The sequence below is a fragment of the Chrysochloris asiatica genome, unplaced genomic scaffold, assembly GCF_000296735.1.
Source record: "Chrysochloris asiatica unplaced genomic scaffold, ChrAsi1.0 scaffold00030, whole genome shotgun sequence".
Taxonomy (NCBI): Eukaryota; Metazoa; Chordata; class Mammalia; order Afrosoricida; family Chrysochloridae; genus Chrysochloris; species Chrysochloris asiatica.
This window is the reverse complement of record NW_006408548.1, coordinates 16,257,084-16,275,596: the sequence shown is the minus strand read 5'-3', so window position 1 is coordinate 16,275,596 and position 18,513 is coordinate 16,257,084. Positions and strand designations below refer to the sequence as shown.

Sequence of the window (18,513 nt, the reverse complement as noted above, 5' to 3'; positions counted from 1 at the left end):
GTGTTCCTGTGTTCTGTTCAAACAACTGCATCTTGGTCCAGGTACAGATTCCTCATGAACACAATTAAGTATTCTGGAATACTCATACTTCTCAATGTTGTCCATAGCTTGTCATGATCCACACAATCGAAAGCCTTTACATAGTCAATAAAGCACAGATAAATATCTTTCTGAGTAGAGAATTAGACTAAAGGAAACTTCAAACTGAGCTTTGTGAAGACTCTGCTAATGGGTAACTTTAGTCTGTAAGAAGCTGATAAGGATGTGACTTGGTTCCTCGCAGGGTAACATTTCAGTATTTCCTAAAGACACTACTGGAAAGAACAGCATCTTAGGAGGAAAAAAAAAAAAAATCACACATAATGTTAAACAAAAGGTATCAATGAAATGAATAGTGAAGCTATTACAGTGAATGTAGAGTATATACCATGCATGGCGGTGTCTTCTCTAATTATTTAAGATCGCTCGTAAAATTGATTTTATGTAAACAAAACAACGCTCAGCAACAGCCAGCTTCTTGCAGGCAAAATCAGTTCTTGGGAATTTATTGACCTGTCGTTCACATGTGTTCCTTTACTACCACTTAATGGTCTGTTTAGATAGTCTTGGTGTGTACAAACTCCCTGCCATCAGCTCCAAGCACCACACATTGACAGGTAGCTGCCACAAAGATAAAATAAGGGAGCCCATGCCAGAGCATACAGGGACACAGAAACATTCATTACTTTCTAGTCAAATGTAGGAGTTTATTCAGTGCTCAAGTGGAAGGTGAGGGATCCATATCTCTCTATTTTCTAGTTCTTGAACATGGAAAGCAGAGGAAAATGCTAGAGTCGAGTCCTATTCCAACCCTTACTGGTCATGTTACCATGGAAAAGTCGGTTAACATCTTTGAGTCTCAGGTTCATTAGCTAATAAACAGGAAAAATATTTCAAGAGCTGACCCAGTTCCTAAATTTTGTTAGGAAAATGTAAGGACCAAATGAGTATAAACTGCTGTATAAAAGCATATGCACACAGTCAATTGAGTCAACACTGTTAGCAAGTTAGGTTGGGAAATACAAAAGTATTCTCTGCTTTGAAGAGCTGTTTAAGAAAGAGGTAAGGAGCTAAGCATAGTCTATATTCCTCAGAACTTACTAATTAATACAGGAGAGACCACAAGACCCTGTTGCTTATTAAACTGTATTGCTGTGTTAACTGCCATCAAGTCATCTCCGAATCCTGGTGACCTTACATGTAATAAAATGAAATCTTGTCTGGCTCCATGCTGTCGTCATGATTATTGGCATGTTTGAGTCTGTTATTGTAACATTTCTGAATTTGAAATGCATTTTACAACCAATGGTGCTTCATAGTTTAATAAGCAGACTTTCTTTGTTACTTATATATAAAATAATGGTGTCTCTTTCTTTGTAGCCTATGAAATATAATAATATGACCTCACAGACAATTCTACTCTAGGGATGGAGGAATCTGGGGAAAGTAATATTGAGCCCAAAGGACGGGTTCTGGAAGACTTCATAGAACAAGTAACTTCGTAAGCTATGTAGCTGGAAAGTTAATGTCGGACTGGACAGGAACTAGTTTTAAGGGAAAGATAATGCATTTTCTAAACATATGATTTTAAAAATCCAAGTATTTACTATTGGATCAAAATATAAATGTAAAGAAAAGAGTCTAACAACTAAAGGGTCAGGGATGAAATAAGCTAAATGCTGCCTCCCTCCCTACCCACCATCCTCTACCACATATATTGAACAAGGAAATAGAGTGGTTCCACGGAGTGATGAGATCCTTGTGTGTAGGACGTCGGCATTAGCTAGAGCTGACATCATCCATACTATTCCCCACTCTGTACCCCTTAGGTGAACCCAGCTCTTAATCTAAAACAGAACCTTCAGAGTCTCAGGCTCTTTGACTGGCCTCCAAAGTGACCCCAACTCCAACCCAGGGCAGAGCAAATAGCCTTAATGCAAGTTTAGTTTTTGCTGGCCTTTGCTTTTAGGAATGCAGTTATGTGGCCATTTCCCTGACCTGGCCCTTGTCATAATGAATCCTTCCTTCCTGTTGAATTATTTCCCTCTCTTTCCTCTAAAAGATTTATCCTGCATGCCAACCTTTAGTGAAACTTCTTTTGCTCAAGAAAAAATAAACAACCAAGCAAACAGGACTGAAGTGGTTTGGGAAGACTTCAAATGGTGTTTCCTGTATTTTAAAAGATCACAAACTATTTTAAAGATAAAAGGAATGTTGATATAGGGCAAATGCTCAATTATAGCAACTGGAGTTCAAAATCCAATTAATAGTATCTTCTGTCTCTTTCCCTCTCCTAACTTCCCCTCCTTCTTGTTCCCTGTATTCTCTATTTTGGACTGTATTTCTCTTTTTTTTTAGTGTAACATCTACCCACAGATTAACTTTTCTACTTTTTAGTCTTTGTGCGGTACTGTCAAATAAGCACAGAACTGCTAACCACAAGGTTGCTGGTTCACACCCACCAGCCACTCCTCAGAAACCCTGTACAGGATTGCTATGAGTTGAAACCAAGTCTATGGCACTGAACAACAACTGTTTAGTCTTTTGCTTTTTCCTCCATAAAATCCTATTTCCTGTGTTTTATCTACCTCAGTCTTTTCTGTCTGGTCCTCTATTTATACTTCTTCCTATGTTTAATTATTTTCTTTTTCTTTTCACTCAGGTTTATATTTTGCTAGTTGTTTAATCTTTCTACATATCTTGTAAAATACTAAGTATCAAGTCACAGATACTCCCAAAATGTTGAGGTATAGGCAGATGAGAAACTATTCTGCTATTATTAAACCAAACCTGTGGCCTTCAAGTTAATTCCAACTCACAGTAACCCTAGAGGACGGGTTAGAAATGCTTGCTAGATATTCAAGGCTATAATCTTTTCAAGAGCAGACTGCCACATCTTTCTCCCATCATGAGCATTTAACCATTCTGCAACTAGACCTAATTCTGTTTTAACTGTTGTTGTTGTTAAGTATTAAAAATAACTTGACCAAGGCTAATATCAAACAGCTTGAGGTTGTTAGCATTGAATTTAACAGAAGCACCCAAGGAGCAGTCTCTTAAAGGAATTTAGTCATTTGCTGAAGGATAAGAATCAAGTTAACAGAGAAGGAGTTGAAGGGAGCACCTCTCACAGATGACTTCCTAAGTTCAAACACCAACTCCACTACTAACTTTAGCAGTGTAACTTTAGGGAAGCCACGTCTCTGCCACATTTGTAAATTAATACCTCTCGTATACAATTTTTTGTAAGGGTGAAATAAGTTAATGTAGAGCAGTACTAAGAACATAGTGTGGAGCTGTACAATCAGCGCTTGACTGTGAACCACAAGGTCAGAAATTCAAATCCACCAACTGCTCCTTGGAAACCCTATACTGGATTGCCATGAGTTGGAATTGACTTGACAGCACTTAACAACAACAACAACAAGGAACATAGTAAGTGCTGTATAAGTATTAACTACTATCATCATTGGTTCAAGTTACACACGTTGATATCAGACATATGCAAATAGGCATTTGGAGAAATATACCCTTGAATGTGTTCATCTGGCATCAAATCTAAGAAAGACCTATAGAAGTGGTTCTCACAGTTTAGTCTTTGGACCAGCAACATCAGAATCACCTAGGAACCTGTTAGAAATGCACATTTTTCACCCTGAAGATAGAGCTGGGCAATTTGTGATTTAACAAGTGCTCCAAGTGATTCTGATGATGCTAAAATAAAGACTGCCTTCAGAATACAGGCTATAGATACTTTCATCTCAACACCACCACTAACAACGTGGCAAATCTTTGTGTAGTTTATGGTCACTCTGTGGGATAACTTGAGTGGGGAGCAAGATGAGAACATAAGGCAATATTCTAATTGAGGAATATTAGAGTCATTTCTTCATTTTGCCCACAGAGGCAAGTTGCTGGTTTCAAGTTGGGTCCAAAAGCATACTGAAGACCTAGGTGAGTGGAGATCAAAACAAAGAGATATCTTCCATTTTTGTGAAATAGGTAAAGAAGACTAGATAGCCTAGGCATAAACTTAACAACCAGTATTTTTTACCTCTCAAATGTTTAGTGTACCTGTCAGTAAATGTAAGATGTCTGTTTAATGTTTTTAAGATGTCCCCTTAGGATATGCTTGGAACCTTTTGAAGCTGAAACAATTTAGGGCTAGCCACCATGTTCTCCTTTAGGAAGTCCTTGATAGTTGAAGAAGCTCTTGTTTCAAGGATGTGGACTAGGTGGTTACATCAATGGGTAGACTGTGTGGCATTGTCTATGCCCTGATGAACATTAGGTAATATACAAGGACCTCAGAAGCTCTCCTTCATTGTATATGGGGGAATCATATACACTGCACTCATTAGCTGTATCAAGAAAGCTCAACTAATAGCTGCTGCTAGTGATAGCCCTTAAAGAGACAGCTGATCAGAGGACACAACTGTACCTATAGGCACACTTCCCAGAAGCCCTCATAGAAAACCAGCCAGATTGATTTAATTATTCCCATTTTATAGATGCAGAAACTGATATTGAGAGAAAATATAACAGCAAAAGGCTAACAATTAGTCATTGAACTGGTCATTAAAAGCCTCTGTCTTTTAAATTCCAATCTCAGGCTCTGCGCCATGTGAAGCCAAGAGCTTGGCAATGCTAATGGGCCTGGTCACCTTTTGCACAAAGTAATGCTGTCCAATAGAATTTTCTGCTATGATGACTATGTTCTATGTCTCTCTAGTGGCTACCAATATGGTACCCACTAGCTGAGGAACTATATTTTCTATTTTATTCCATTTTAATTTTAACCCTCGGAAACCCTGTACACGGTCGCTATGGGTCGGACCCGACTCGATGGCACTCAACAACAACAACAACAACAACAACATATAGGGTGTGGCGAACATTTTGGACAGAAGAGATATGTGAGATCGTTTAGTTGGATATTAGGAGACCAGAAGGACCATGGTATTTCTAAGGGTGAAAAGCCTCAAAATATAATTTAACATCTGTCCTTGCATCCTCTCAGAACATACACATTAATCAGTTCCTTCCCCACAAAGATCCAATGTGACTGGTTGGAATGATCTGGAATGTAAGTTTTCCCAGCAGAGCCTCCCATTACTGACCGGCTGGTAAAACACAGCATGGCAGTTAGTAAATCATCTGCTTATTAACAGAAGAAATAGTAAAGTGGCCATATCACTCTGAGAGCAAGGTTCACCTAATGTGGTTATTTCCAATTAACCGACAGGGTAGTGAGAATTAGTATGTAGACTAACAAAGAAAGTTGGCTTCCATATTGGGCAGGGGCCTTATCCTAAGAATAATAAACTGGACTCTCAACTACTGCTCTTAAGATTAAACCTGCCTGGACTTCCAGCAAGATGGCAGACTAAGCAGACAGACTACACAGGAGCTCTATAACAAAAACATGAGAGACCAAATGAAACAGATACAAAGGATAATCTCCATACCCTAGTCTTCAAAGAAAAAGATGAAGAAGTGAATTGAATACGGACTAAGAGAGGAAACTGAACAACAGTGGCCAAGAGACGGCAGGATGAACTATCAAAATGACATGGTCATTTTTAACTTTTGTAAGCAGCATTGCATTGAAACAGTGGGCTGACAACACAAACTCAGTGGCTGATGATGAGAAAGGTGGGATTTTCTATTGTTTCCCACATGCACCTGGTGATCAAAAGCATGGTCAGCCACTACCCTCACTCAACAGTTGGCCGATGATACCCCCTGTTCTACACAGCCCCTGCTCTGCCTGAAGTTGGAGCTGTCGTGGGTGCACCTCCTCCACATCAGGAGGAGCCGGAGTCCTGTCTCATCAGACAATCAGAATGTGCGGTGCATGCAGGGTCCTGGCTACCCACTGGATGCCAAGAACTCTGTTCATAACCAGGCACCCTAGCCCAGCTTCAATGTGGGTTTAAAAGAGTTCCTTCTGGGAACAAGCTCCCTGACCTCAGCCATCATCTGAGCTGACAAAACTACTTCCAGATCAAGTGCCCTGATCCTAGACAACGTCTAGACTCCATCGGCAGGAACTCCATCTAGGACCAGGTGGGAATATAAAATGTCACAACCACTTCAAAGAACAACATGATGCTTTCTTAAGTTGCTAGCCCAGCATCTACGGTCTGATATTCAGCAGGTTCTCAATACGTATTTGTTAATGAATACTTTATTTCAAATCAGTGGAGAAACAGTATTGACAAAATTATACATCTATAAGAAAACTGATACAGGTAGAAACCTACTCATATTGCATTAAAAATAAGTTGCTACTGAAATAATGTTTCAGTAGAAAATAGAAGGGGGCTGTAGAACCACAAGTTCAGCAGTTTAAACCCACCAGCTGCTTCACAGGACAAAAATGAGGTTTTCTGCTTCCACAGAGCCTTACCACCTCGGAAACATACACAGGGTCTCTACAGGTTGGAAGCGACTCGACAGCATTTAACAACAACAAGAAAATATAAGAACTTTTTTGTACTATAAGAATTGAAAAAGCCTTTCTAAGGAAATTTCTAATTTGAGTTCATTTTAAAAAGACTGATCATAAAAAGAAAAATCATGATTAATGGCCAATTAAATATTGGCAAATTAATGAAATCCTAAACATACATTTAAAATGATCACAATTCATATGATAAACTGAAATGACCAACAAATGTGGAAAACTGTTCAACCTCATTGTTAATCAGGGAAAGGCAAATTCAAGTATCAAAATTTGTTCCCCACTCTACCTTCCCACACCTGTTCAGCTAGCATGTTTATCTGTGTATCTGTTTGTAGACTGTTATTACAAATACTGTAGGATTGTGTTAAAGTATCTTTTGTCATTTAGCTCTTTGTTGTCCTTTAGCTCTTGTGATTCACAGAGGATATGTCTATATATGTACTTCTATGTGCTGTAAACATACCCATGTATATAGTAGACCATACAGGCAAAGTTATGAAAACGTATTAGCCATAACCAAACACCTTGAGGGAATGAGTCACTGGGCTTCCAGGCTCAGGGCCATAATCTCAGGGGACTTCAAGTTCAGTTAGCATAACATAGTCCACAAAGGCAATGTTCTACATCCTGTTCTGGTAAATAGCAACTAGGATCTTAAAAGCTTATGAGTAGCTATCTAAGATGCAACTACGTATTGATCTCTCCTTATCTGGAGCAAAGAAGAGTGAAGAAAATCAAAGACCCATGGAAACAACTGGATCATGAAAACATCAGCCTCTACCACCCTAAGACCAGAACTAGATGTTGCCCAACTACCACTGACCAAGTACCCAACTACTGCTCCAGAAGGGATCTTTATAAAAGGTCCTAACTAAAGTGGGGGGGTGAAATGTGGCACAAAGCTCAAACTCATAAAAAGCAACAACAAAAATAACTGCAGGCTTAGTGGTCCAATAGAAACTGATAGAACACCTAAGGCTATGACCCTAAGACACCCATCAAATCTGGAATTGAACACCCCACATGGCTCAACTTTCAACCAAACAATAGATGTATAAGGTGAACAATAACACAAGAGAGAGGTATGCACTCTATAGAATTGTCAACCAGACCAAAAGGGTCGCATTTTTATTGATTTATTTTTTGCCCAGAGACAAAGCTCAGAAGGCAGTAAGAACAGAAAAGAAGGCTACGTGGACCTGAGAAACACAGGGAGGAAGTAGGACGAGGGCTATTACATTGTGGGGATTGCTATCCAGGTCATGAATTGTATACATTGTTGAATAGAAAATTAATATAAATTGTTTAATAGAAAACTAATTTGCTCTGTAAACTTTCACCCAAATCACAATTAAAAAGTTGGAAAAAGAAAAAAAGGAATAAAAAGGCATGGATTGTGATAATTATTTGATGATAGGGTGTAAGAAATTAGGGTAGAGATTTGCTCTTCTAGATTTTTTTTTTTTCCTTTAAAGTATCAGATCCCTAGCTCTGTAATCACACCCACACAAGGAACTGGCTTCCCTTTCTCTGGAATGGGGCTACTGTTCCTCCTTAGCTGAGAATGTTCTTTTCTCTGCTAGGAGCTTGCCGTGGCAGGAGGTGGGCTGATGTGTGATATATTCGGCACTAGTACCTTGCAGTTTGTTTCAGCTGTCTCTGTGCTTTCCCAAAAAGAACAATTTCATAGAGTCCCACCCTCTTTATGCTTTTAAGGGTAGAAGACCAGCTAACTAGATTCCATTCATTCAGAAAACTTAAAAGGGGGAAAGAAATAAATGTTTTGCCCATTAAATCCATTTCTTTCCTGCACCAGTATGTAAGAAATGTATTTTTAAATTTTTGTAGGTGCACTCGTTCCAGATTTTTACATTCTGCATAGTATCTACAATCTATTTTAGTTTAAAAGCATCATAAACCTTTACCTATGAAATCATGTATTGAACAATAAATACCAAGTGGCCCTAATAGTTACTTATAGGCAGATTTCAACACACAATCTTTAGTTCACACTTCTCTCTGATTTACCTTCTAAGCCTTATAACTTACCATGGACTTCGCATATCTATTATTCTGCTCAGACATGTTCCTTGTCTTTCTGAGATGTGCCTTACCTGTTCTTATATCAGATTCAGACTATAAACGGTCCTGACTAGATTCTCTTTGTTTCAAGCGCCTTTTCCTGACTTTTCTATGTGTCAAATAATTGTAGAAAGTACATCAGGTTTCATACATGTGTTTATTTATTCAACTCACCTTTATGCAGCGCTTGTACCAAGGGGCAGTTACTGGGCAGGCCATTGATGATGTAAAGGTGGCAGACTTGGTTCTTGTGTCCAAATCAAGCTCTGCCAGCATCTAATTATATAACTTTGGGCAGTGGATTTAATACACCGAGTGTGGGAAATCACAAGAGTGTTATCTCTTTGCAGATCTGTAGGAAGGGAATGTGAGCACACTTCTAAGCTTAGCTGAATGGTATATATGTACTGAGTATTCAAATTTGCCACCCTTTATTGTTATTAAGTACCACTGAGTTGGTTCCAACTCATAGCAAAACTGTATAAGGTTTCTGAGGAGCAATTGGTGGGTTTGAACTGCCAATCCTACAGTGCCACACCAGAAGTCACTATATGGTTGTTGTTAAGTGCCATCGAGTTGATTCTAACCCATAGCGACCCTATATAGCTCTGCTTAAATTAAACCTAGTACACAGACAACATCCCAAGATATTGGAATCCACCTCTTTCCACACCATGTCCAGAACATGTTGTTTGATTTAAAGGAGCACATATGAGGATATATTAAAAAAGAATTGATATAAATCATAGAAAAGTTTATTAAGCAAAAATTTCAAAATATGAAATTATTATCTCTGGACTTATCTTCCATCTAAGTGCATACACTTCTGAAGACATTTTTTGATATCTCTAACCCTTCCCCAAAGGAAAATCTGTGCTCTTCAATTTATACCACATCAAAATGGCAGTTTTGACATCCTGAGGGATTCAAATTGTGTTCCTTTTCAATGTTCTTTGCCTTTGGGGAACAAAAAGAAGTCTGAAGAGGCAAGATCAGGATTGTGTAGGGTGGATGAGGTAATAAAATTCACATAGGATAGCCCTTGCTACCCTCAAAGAATGAGCAGGTAAACATGTCCTGACCTTTTTGTTACCAGTGTAATTTTAATTTTCTTGAAAATGCCTTCACATTTTCACAGTAAACTACTGTGATTGTCATCCTGTATCCTTCGGGGGAAAAAAGTCTATCAAGATGACCACTTGGGAATCCCAAAAACAGTCACTATACCTCTTCCTTGAATTGAACTGGTCCAGCTTCTGTTTTGATTGGACTTTTTGTTTTTGTTTTTTGGGTTGTTTTTTTAAGGCACCCTAAGGAGCTCTGGTAGCGTACTGGTTACGAATCAGGCTGTGAACCGCAAGGTCAGCAGTTCAAAACTACCAGCTGTTCCGTGGGAGAAACAGGAGGCTTTCTGCTCCCGTAAAGATTTACAGCCTCGGAAACGCTGTACAGGGTTGCTATGAGTCAGAACCAATTCCAGGGCACATAACCAACCAACCATTGAGATTAAGACAAGTGTATTAATACAGATCAGCCACTGATCATAGAGACGTGTTGTTTGGAATAAACACATGTTATTTGGAATATACCTACATATGTATGAACTGGAAACCTACTAGTAATTTTTTTTTACTTACCCTTGTATTTCTTTCTGTTTTGTGTTAGTTGTTGATGTCAACTTCTACCTCTACAACTAGATTTCAGGCTCTGGATTTCAGGTTTCTTGAAGGTTCTTGTGTCTGTTCTCTCTGTAACTTTCAAATCTCTTACAATAAATTCACCATATATTTATATTGACTGCCTATTGTGTGCTTACAAGTTTCTGGGTGGTGAAAGCGGTTCATGCAGTTAGTTGCTAACAGAAAGGTGGGAAGTTTGAGTTTACCCAGAGGTACCTCAGAAGAAAGGCCTGGTGACCTTCAGTTACTACTGAAAAATTAATAACTGAAAATCCTGTGGAGCACAGTTCTACAGTGATATACATGGGGTTGCCATGGACAGTTGTAGACTCAATGGCAACTTGATTTTTTGGTTTGGTTCTGTTTTTTACTGTGTCCCTAGAGATAACCTGTTGCTGTTAAGAGCCGTTGAGTTGGTGCCGACTCATAGGTGACTCTATCTAGCATTTCCCAGGAGCAGTTGGTGAGTTTGAACCGCCATCCTGGTGGTTCAAAGCAACATTGTGGCCCAGTGCTTATAGCACCACACCAGGGCTCCTTTTTGCCTGTACAGAAGTTACAATGTGGCCAGATAGACTGTTGTTGTTGTTGTTAAGTGCCGTCCAGTCGGATCCGACCCATAGCGACCCTATACAGGGTTTCCGAGGAGCAGCTGGTGAGCTTGAACCACTGACCTTGCAGTTCAAATAGTTTTGCAGTCTGGCGCATTATCCCACAGTGCCACACAGGGTCTATGAGGAGCATTATTGGTTTTCTCTGTTTAGCAACTACTCCTTCCTCTGAAAATGATGTCAATCTTCGTTTGGAAAGTGACCCCTGTAGCAGAGGGATACATCAGTCCTCACTCTTCACCCCCTCCTGCATCTTTGTCCTTTGTCCTGTGACCTTGCATTCCCTCCCAGTAGAGGTGCTGAACCTGCCCCACTCCTTAATATTTTGCTCAACCATGTGACTTGCTTAGGCTGATAGCAAGGTGAGGAATTCATAGTGTGTCACTGCCAATCTTGAGCTTTAAGATGTGTCACGGGCTTTCATTTCCTCTCTTACACCTCTGTTATTGCCAGAAGAGCTCCTTCAGCCCAAGTCCCAAAATGAATGCACATGGTAAAGTGGCAAAATTTAATCCACCACAAGGAGTCTGGTTAAACCAGACCTGCAGCTTTAAGCAGAATAAAAAGTTCATCTCACTCAGACTGCAGTTGCATGAAAAATCTTATTGCTGTTTGTCTCTAAACTTTTGGGTGTTTTGTAATATATATGCTGTTGTTAAGTGCCATCGAATCGGTTCTGACCCACAGTGACCCTGTACAGGGTTTCCAAAGAAGAGCTGGTGAGCTTGAATCGCCGACCTTGCAGTTCAAATGGCTTAGCAGTCTGGCGTATTAACCCACAATGCCACATCAAGACTCACATATATATATACAAATAGGTAAAATACATCAGCCCTTTTCATAGCTTCTATCTTGCTCCAACCCTCTTTCCTTTTTCTCTCTCCTGGGGCTTTAAATATGGTTGAAATAGGATTTGACATCTTCTTATACTCTCCCTCAACCAAGGCTATATATAGTTCTTGGTCAAGGACAAACATATGATCCAGGCAGTGCCCGTCAGAATTCTTCCCTGAGACCTTTCACATTAGAACCAAGGAAAAGGTGAGCCTAAACATTCCTGGCTGCTAGCTAGTGGTTATGAATTGGGCTGCGAACCACAACGTCAGCAGTTTGAAACTACCAGCTGTTCCACGGGAGAAAGATGAGGCTTTCTGCTCCCGTAAAGATTTACAGCCTCAGAAACCCTGTATAGGGTCGCTATGAGTCGGAACTGACTCCACGGGACATAACAACAAACATTCCTGGCAGATATGGTTCCACCATTCTGGTGACGAGAATTGAGGGAAAGACCCAGCAAGACCAGCGTTCAAGGCCCTCACTCAAATCCAGGATCCAGAAGGGGCCCTGATTTCTGCTCTCCTCCTGCTTGGCTATTGAGCCTTTCCCTTAGTTCTGTGAATTCCCATTTAAATGAATTCAGGTTGCTTTTCTGTTTTTTGCAACCTTGAAAAACTCAGAGACAAAAAAAGAAAGGGAGAAAAAAAACAAGCAATACAGTCAGATGACACTATACCAGAAGCACAGAGAAGGAACACCCAACAGGCCCTGGGGAGTCAGAGGAGGCTTCTTGAGCAAGGGAATTACTCTGAAACCTGAAGGGTAAATAGGAGTTGACCAAAGAGGACTGGAAGGGAAGAAGAGAGAAATAGCTTATCAAAGGCCTAGAGACTGGAGGGTCTTGATGAGAATGAGGCAAGGAATGTTAACAAGGGTCAGCGTGGGAGGGCCTGCAAATCATTTAAAGAACTGGGCCTTTACTGGTAGCAGGTGGTATCCTTTGAAGCATTTTAAGCAGGGGAGTAGCCTTCTAGAAGGTTTATTTTCCCCTGGCTGCTGTGCTGGAGGTTGATTTAAAGAGCTCAAGATACCAGTGAGGAGACTGTGTGTGAGAGGCATCCAGGCATGAGATGAAGGGACCCTACATTCAGGTAAAGGCCTCAAGCTTTAAAATACAGGGATTTCTCAGAGTCGCTGTGTAGCATTTGTCTGTTGAATTGAAACCTTGGGATTTGAAGCCATTTTCTTGAAGTTCCCTTTTGTGGTGAGGAAATCTGTGCCTTCCACTTATCCTTTTGAGGAAGCATGCTTTGATAAGGTGACGGTTGTTTGGCTACTTGTTCTGTATATCTCCTCCTAGCATATGCTTCTGAACATGTACAACCTGGGGTGTTACCGCCTTCGGGCCACCAACTCCTTCTCATTGTTCAAGATGTGCTGGGTGTTGAATTTACCCAGAATAAAATGATTCTCATTTACTTACCTAGCAGCTGTCAAAGCCTGAAATTTCATTCTGTAGGCGTAAGCAATTTTCCCCTGTAAATGTGGCTTCATCTCAAGTTTGTTATCTGCCAGCCACGGTGAACAGAGGTGCTATAGTCACTCTTCCTTTCTCCTATGAGCAACAATTAAAGACCGTCCCTGCCACATGTACAAATGCATCTGTTAGTGATTGTCACTCTTGAATCATGTGCTCAGGAGGTTTAATAGGTTTGCCTGAAGACCTTTAGATGAAGAAATGGATTCGTGATATTCAAGGTAAAATCTAACAGGAGAAAACAGGGTCTTAATTCTTTTGAGGGCAAGCAGGGAAGAATCATTCTGTTTCCTGGGTAGACAAGGAGATGCTGGCTTTGGGAAGGCAGAATATAGCTGTTTATTGAGAAAGATGAATTCTAAAGGAAGACATACATACATAAGGGAAAATGCTTAGATGAGCAAAGTTGGATTTCACCCAGGTTGATCTTATTCCTATAGCATCTATGGAAGGAGAACCCATTGTCTGGATTGTTTTCTCGAAGTGCGGGCTAGGGGAAGGCAAGAAGTTAAAAAACTATTGGTCTCTGGTTTATATAGGCAATCATTCTTTCTGGGTTTCCTTTTATTCTTCCCTCATGTATTGTGCGTTGGACTGCAAAGTCGCTTTGAACAGCAAGGTCAGTGGTTCAAGCTCACCAGTCACTCCTTGAAAACCCTATACAGGATTGCTATGAGTCAGACCAACTTGAAGGCACTTAAAAACAGCAACATTTACAGTATCCTATATAGTTTGTGTAGTTGTTAAGTGCCATCTCGTCAGTTCCAACTCATAGTGTGAGAAACATTGTCGATACTGACAAACACTCAAGTAATCCAACCTGTTTTCATTTTAGCGAGAGTGAGGTTTTCTTTATTCGGTTTTGCAAAATCGGGCGCCCTATCCAGTAGACATGGGCAGATGGCGCCACATGGCCAGCCCAAAGTTTTATTCAAAAGCTCCTCTTCCAGGTCCCAAGAGTTCTACAATCTAAACCTAATGGTGCCCATGGTCTTAATGACTACTCTTATTTGAAGTTTCTAGTCTTAGAACAGATTTTCCCCCCTTCCCCCAATTCATCCTGCTTGCATATCCCTAGGTGCAAAAACCTGTGTCTGGTCTAGTAATCTGATGCATCTTTTATTCATGAAGATGGACCCTCTTGAGAATTTCCTACTACAGTGACCCCATATAGGGTTTTCTAAAGAGCAGCTGGCAGGTTTGAGTTGCCAACTGTAGGATTAGCAATCAAGTGTTTATCCTATAGTGCCACACCAGGGCTAGGGGACAAGATATGGCTCAAGCCACTTTCTAGGGAGTCTGTGGACACGAGAGGACCTTGACTTTGAAACCATTCTTAGCAGGTCCTTATGAATGTGAAGTGGCTGGCCACTAGGTCCCCTTCCCTCTTCTGCTTGGTTCTTCTCCCCCCACACTCAATGAGGTCTGACTTCAGCAATGCCTTTGTTAGACTCCAAACGATGTTCCCACCCTCATGACAAAGCAGCTTTTGTGTCTTATGTCAAAATAATCACTTACCAAAAATGATGGCAAGGCACAGACATATCCCTGCTTTATCCTGAGGGGATAGAAAAGGAGAGTGTTAAATGTTTAACCTGGATTGATGAGATTTGCTGAAACTATTGGATAAAATGAAAACTTTCTTAGAGAAATAAATCACTGGGGAGATTTGCCCCCCTCTCATTGATTTTTGGATTCGGTTAATGATTTCAGCACTGAGAACATAAGGCTAGGTAGAAGTTAAAGAAATTGAAAGGCTACATTAACCTCTAAATTTTAACTGTGTTGATTTTTGACATTGAAATACTATAATTAACCCAGATGATTTTCCAAAGATTCCATTTTTTGCTGATGTTCAAAAGTATGGCAGAAAAGCTGATTCCTAATTATTACATACAGCATTGCATAAATTTCTTCCTAATTAAAAAGCCTCTAAATTCTAAATAATCAATTTAAGAAGGCATATGGTTTTAAAAAATTAGGCATTTAATTTCTAAAGATTTATTAGTAATTTGTACTGTAGCTAATTAATTATGGTTATAATACCATTGCAGTCATAGAAGAGATTGATGTAATGATACGATTGCAAATTTATTTTGATGTCTTCTTTAATATCAGAGCATTACAATATACTTAGTTTTCCAGCCCCTTCTTAATTATGCTTGAAAGCATTAGTTTAATGAAAGATAAAAGGGCTTGATAAGTGTACCATCAGAATTTATTTGAAAAACTATTTTCAATATGAAACAAACAAATTGTGTTTTGTACTGGCAAAATGAAATTTGCAGTTGGTAATAAATTAGCAGGCAGAAATGCCTTAAAATTAAATAATAGTTGAATCAGAATTCCCCATTATCCATTGTGCATGAGAAAGTAGTTAAACTGTACAAGGGAAGCCTGCTGACAAAATTGAATGGAACTCAACATAAACAATGATAGTGTTGTAAATATTCACAAATGCAAGGGGTGGTTGGAGAAGGGATTTGGGTTTTTTTTTGTTTTTTGTTTTTTTTTCTGTTTCATTTGTCATGTGAATTTCTAGGCATCAAAACCAAAACAGAAACCTGCAAACTGTTTTAAATATTACCAGGTTTTTCTGTGACCTCGTAAGAGGAGAGGGGTGTTTTATTTAGTGGTAGATGATCTGTTTTATTGAATAGAAACACATGATCCTTCTGCAGAAACTGGGGCATAAAAACATATTGCTAGTTGCAAAAAGAAAAAGGAAGAGCTCCATAGAATGTGTGGAGCTGTCTCAGAGTGCAGTGGGATGGCTTTTGGTTGGCTAAAGGAAACAATTCCACCCTCAGGGCCTCTAGAAGGGGCTCCTGGGGGAGGCCACAGCAATTCTAATCTGGACACTGACTGGGTCACTGCTGCTCTGCCTTCCATGTTTTTGTTTTGTTGGCCCTTTTGTGGTATGCTTGGTTTGGATTGCTTTTGTTATTGTTGTGACTTTAAACCTGCAAGATCCATTTCATCTCAAGTGTCTTCCTCTGCCTTTCCACAGCGCAGCAATTTGATAGATATCTCTCACGGATTAGCTGTATGGCCTTGAGCAAGTCATTAAATATCTCTAAGTCTCCATTTCCGCAACAATGAACATCAAACACCAAACCAGTTGTAGGGTAGCCTCCTATTCATGGGGACCCCAAGTGTGTCAGAGTAGAGTTGTGCTCCATAGAATTTTTCAATGGCTAGTTTTACATAACTGCCAGGGAAAGAGTGCTAGTATTGCTAGGAAGATAAAAAGCCAGCACTCTGCTTGGTACATGGAAAATGTTTGATAATTCCTAATTTAGAAAAGAGAATCTTGCAGAAGCTAGAGGATATGGAGAGGTCTTTTGTCTTCTTTTTCTCCCCCTTTTTTCATTGTACAAATACTTGTTGATCACCCATTCTATTTTCAGTAGAATGTTTCCTTGCTGTGGGCATAAAAACAAACAGAGTGTGTGGACATCTACCCAGTCAGAATTCAGAAACTTGTAGAAAAGACAGTTGTGTATATACAAGTAATCAGAACGTTTGGAGTTTATGGAAACAGAAGGGAGAAGTTCATTCTGCTTTGTTGTTAAGTATCATCCAGTCAGCTGGGACTCATAGCAAGCTTGTATAGGTCTTACAAGGAGCAGCTGGTGAATTTGAATCTCTGACCTGGTGATTCAAATCGACCTTGTGGGTCCAGTGCTTTAGCTCACAGTGCCTCACCAGGACTCCCTTGTTGTTGTCAAGTATTGTCTCGGTTCTGACCCATAGCAACCCTGTATTGGATTTCCAATGATGGGCTTGAATTAATCCACAGCACCACACCAGGATTCATTTAGAGTATGACAAAAGCCAGGTGAAAAAAGAATACTGAAGCAGATTATCAATTAGCAAGAGTAAGGTTCAATGTAACCTTAAGAAGCTTGAGTGCGTTGTGGCTAACAGGGTTAGTTGAGGTTAGTGAGAAATGTCTGAAGGCTTGGACAAGGGCCAAGAAGTTTTTCCCAGGTAAAAAACAAACTGTGGAGGTAAAATTACCAAAGGTGCCTATGTGGATATGTGAGGACACACACATTTTTTCTCTTAAGTTGGTTTTAAAATACATGGTGGAAATCTCCAAACAGTAAACAAATTGATGTCCTATCATATTTATCAAGTTTAAGCTTCACCATGTTAAAAGTTATTCTCAAAGGGAAAGTAATAAAACATAAGAAAGTATACTTTGGGGCAATTCATTACATGTACACTCGTAGTGGTTACGAATCGGGCTGTGAACCGGAAGGTCAGCAGTTCGAAACTACCAGCTGCTCCGCGGGAGAAAGATGAGGCAATCTGCTCCCGTAAAGATTTACAGCCTCGAAAACCTTATTCCGGGTCGCTATGGGTCGGAACCGACTCGATGGCACTTAACAACAACAACAACAACACTAAACTTTGAATAGGTTTCCTTCATTCAGTACATTTTTATATCAGTGTAAGTTCTCCTAGTACTTTAGTAAAACATGAACAATACTAGTAATAGTTTTATGGTAGGACAGCTCTGAACTTTGCTATAAAAAAGAAAACAGAATTTATTAAAATGCTTTTATTCAGTATGTATCTATCCAAGGCATGCACATATATTTTTTTTCTGTTGTCACATTCTGCATAATTGGAATGTTTCTGTGTCGGTGTTCAGTAGTTAGAACTAACAGCACAACTATGGAAAATCCATTTAACCTGAGGCCCTCTTTTTCCTAATCTATAAAATGAATCCATGTCACAACTGTCTTCCAGATCAACTGGCAGCTGACTTGTGAGGTCTTGGTTTGCCAAGTGGTGATGGTGGTGTGCCATGGAGTCAATTCTGACTCATAGCGACCTTGTGTAGGGTTTCCAAGGCTGTAAATCTTTAAGAGACCATAAAGCCTCATCTTTCTTCAAGAAACAGCTGGTAGTTTCAAACTGCTTACCTTGAGGTTAGCAGCCCAACTCATAACTATTACACTCTGGGTCAGAACTGACTCAGCAGCACTCCACAACATCAAATGTGTCAGAACTGACTCGATGACACTTAACAAGAACGTGTGTGTTTGTAGATATATGTGGATATATATATATGTATATATATGACTCAGTGGGACTAATCAATAATCAATCATATGTATGTCAGCTTTAATAAATGTTTGTAACTTTTCATATAGTCTGTAAGTAAAAGTAAGTCTGATGTCAAGGTAAAACACTTGAATGAAAGTTCCCTCAACATTGAATTTTGGATATTGCACTTTTATCTTAAGTCAGTGTAACAAAATATTACTAACAAAGTGACTTGTAACAATTGGTATTTAATGTCTT

General features: G+C 39.6%; 1 protein-coding gene across 2 annotated transcripts in view; it reads left to right on the top strand.

Moving 5' to 3' along the window:
• Positions 1-18,513, top strand: part of RARB (retinoic acid receptor, beta) — a 621,377-nt gene that overhangs the window by 306,169 nt on the left and 296,695 nt on the right. The window contains exon 6 of one of the 2 annotated variants that reach the window (XM_006851621.1): positions 1,969-1,979. The exons of the other annotated variant lie outside the window; for it this stretch is intronic. Within the exon in view, the coding sequence (XP_006851683.1) occupies positions 1,969-1,979 (11 nt within the window). The remainder of the gene's footprint in view (positions 1-1,968; positions 1,980-18,513) is intronic. 2 annotated transcript variants of the gene reach the window in all.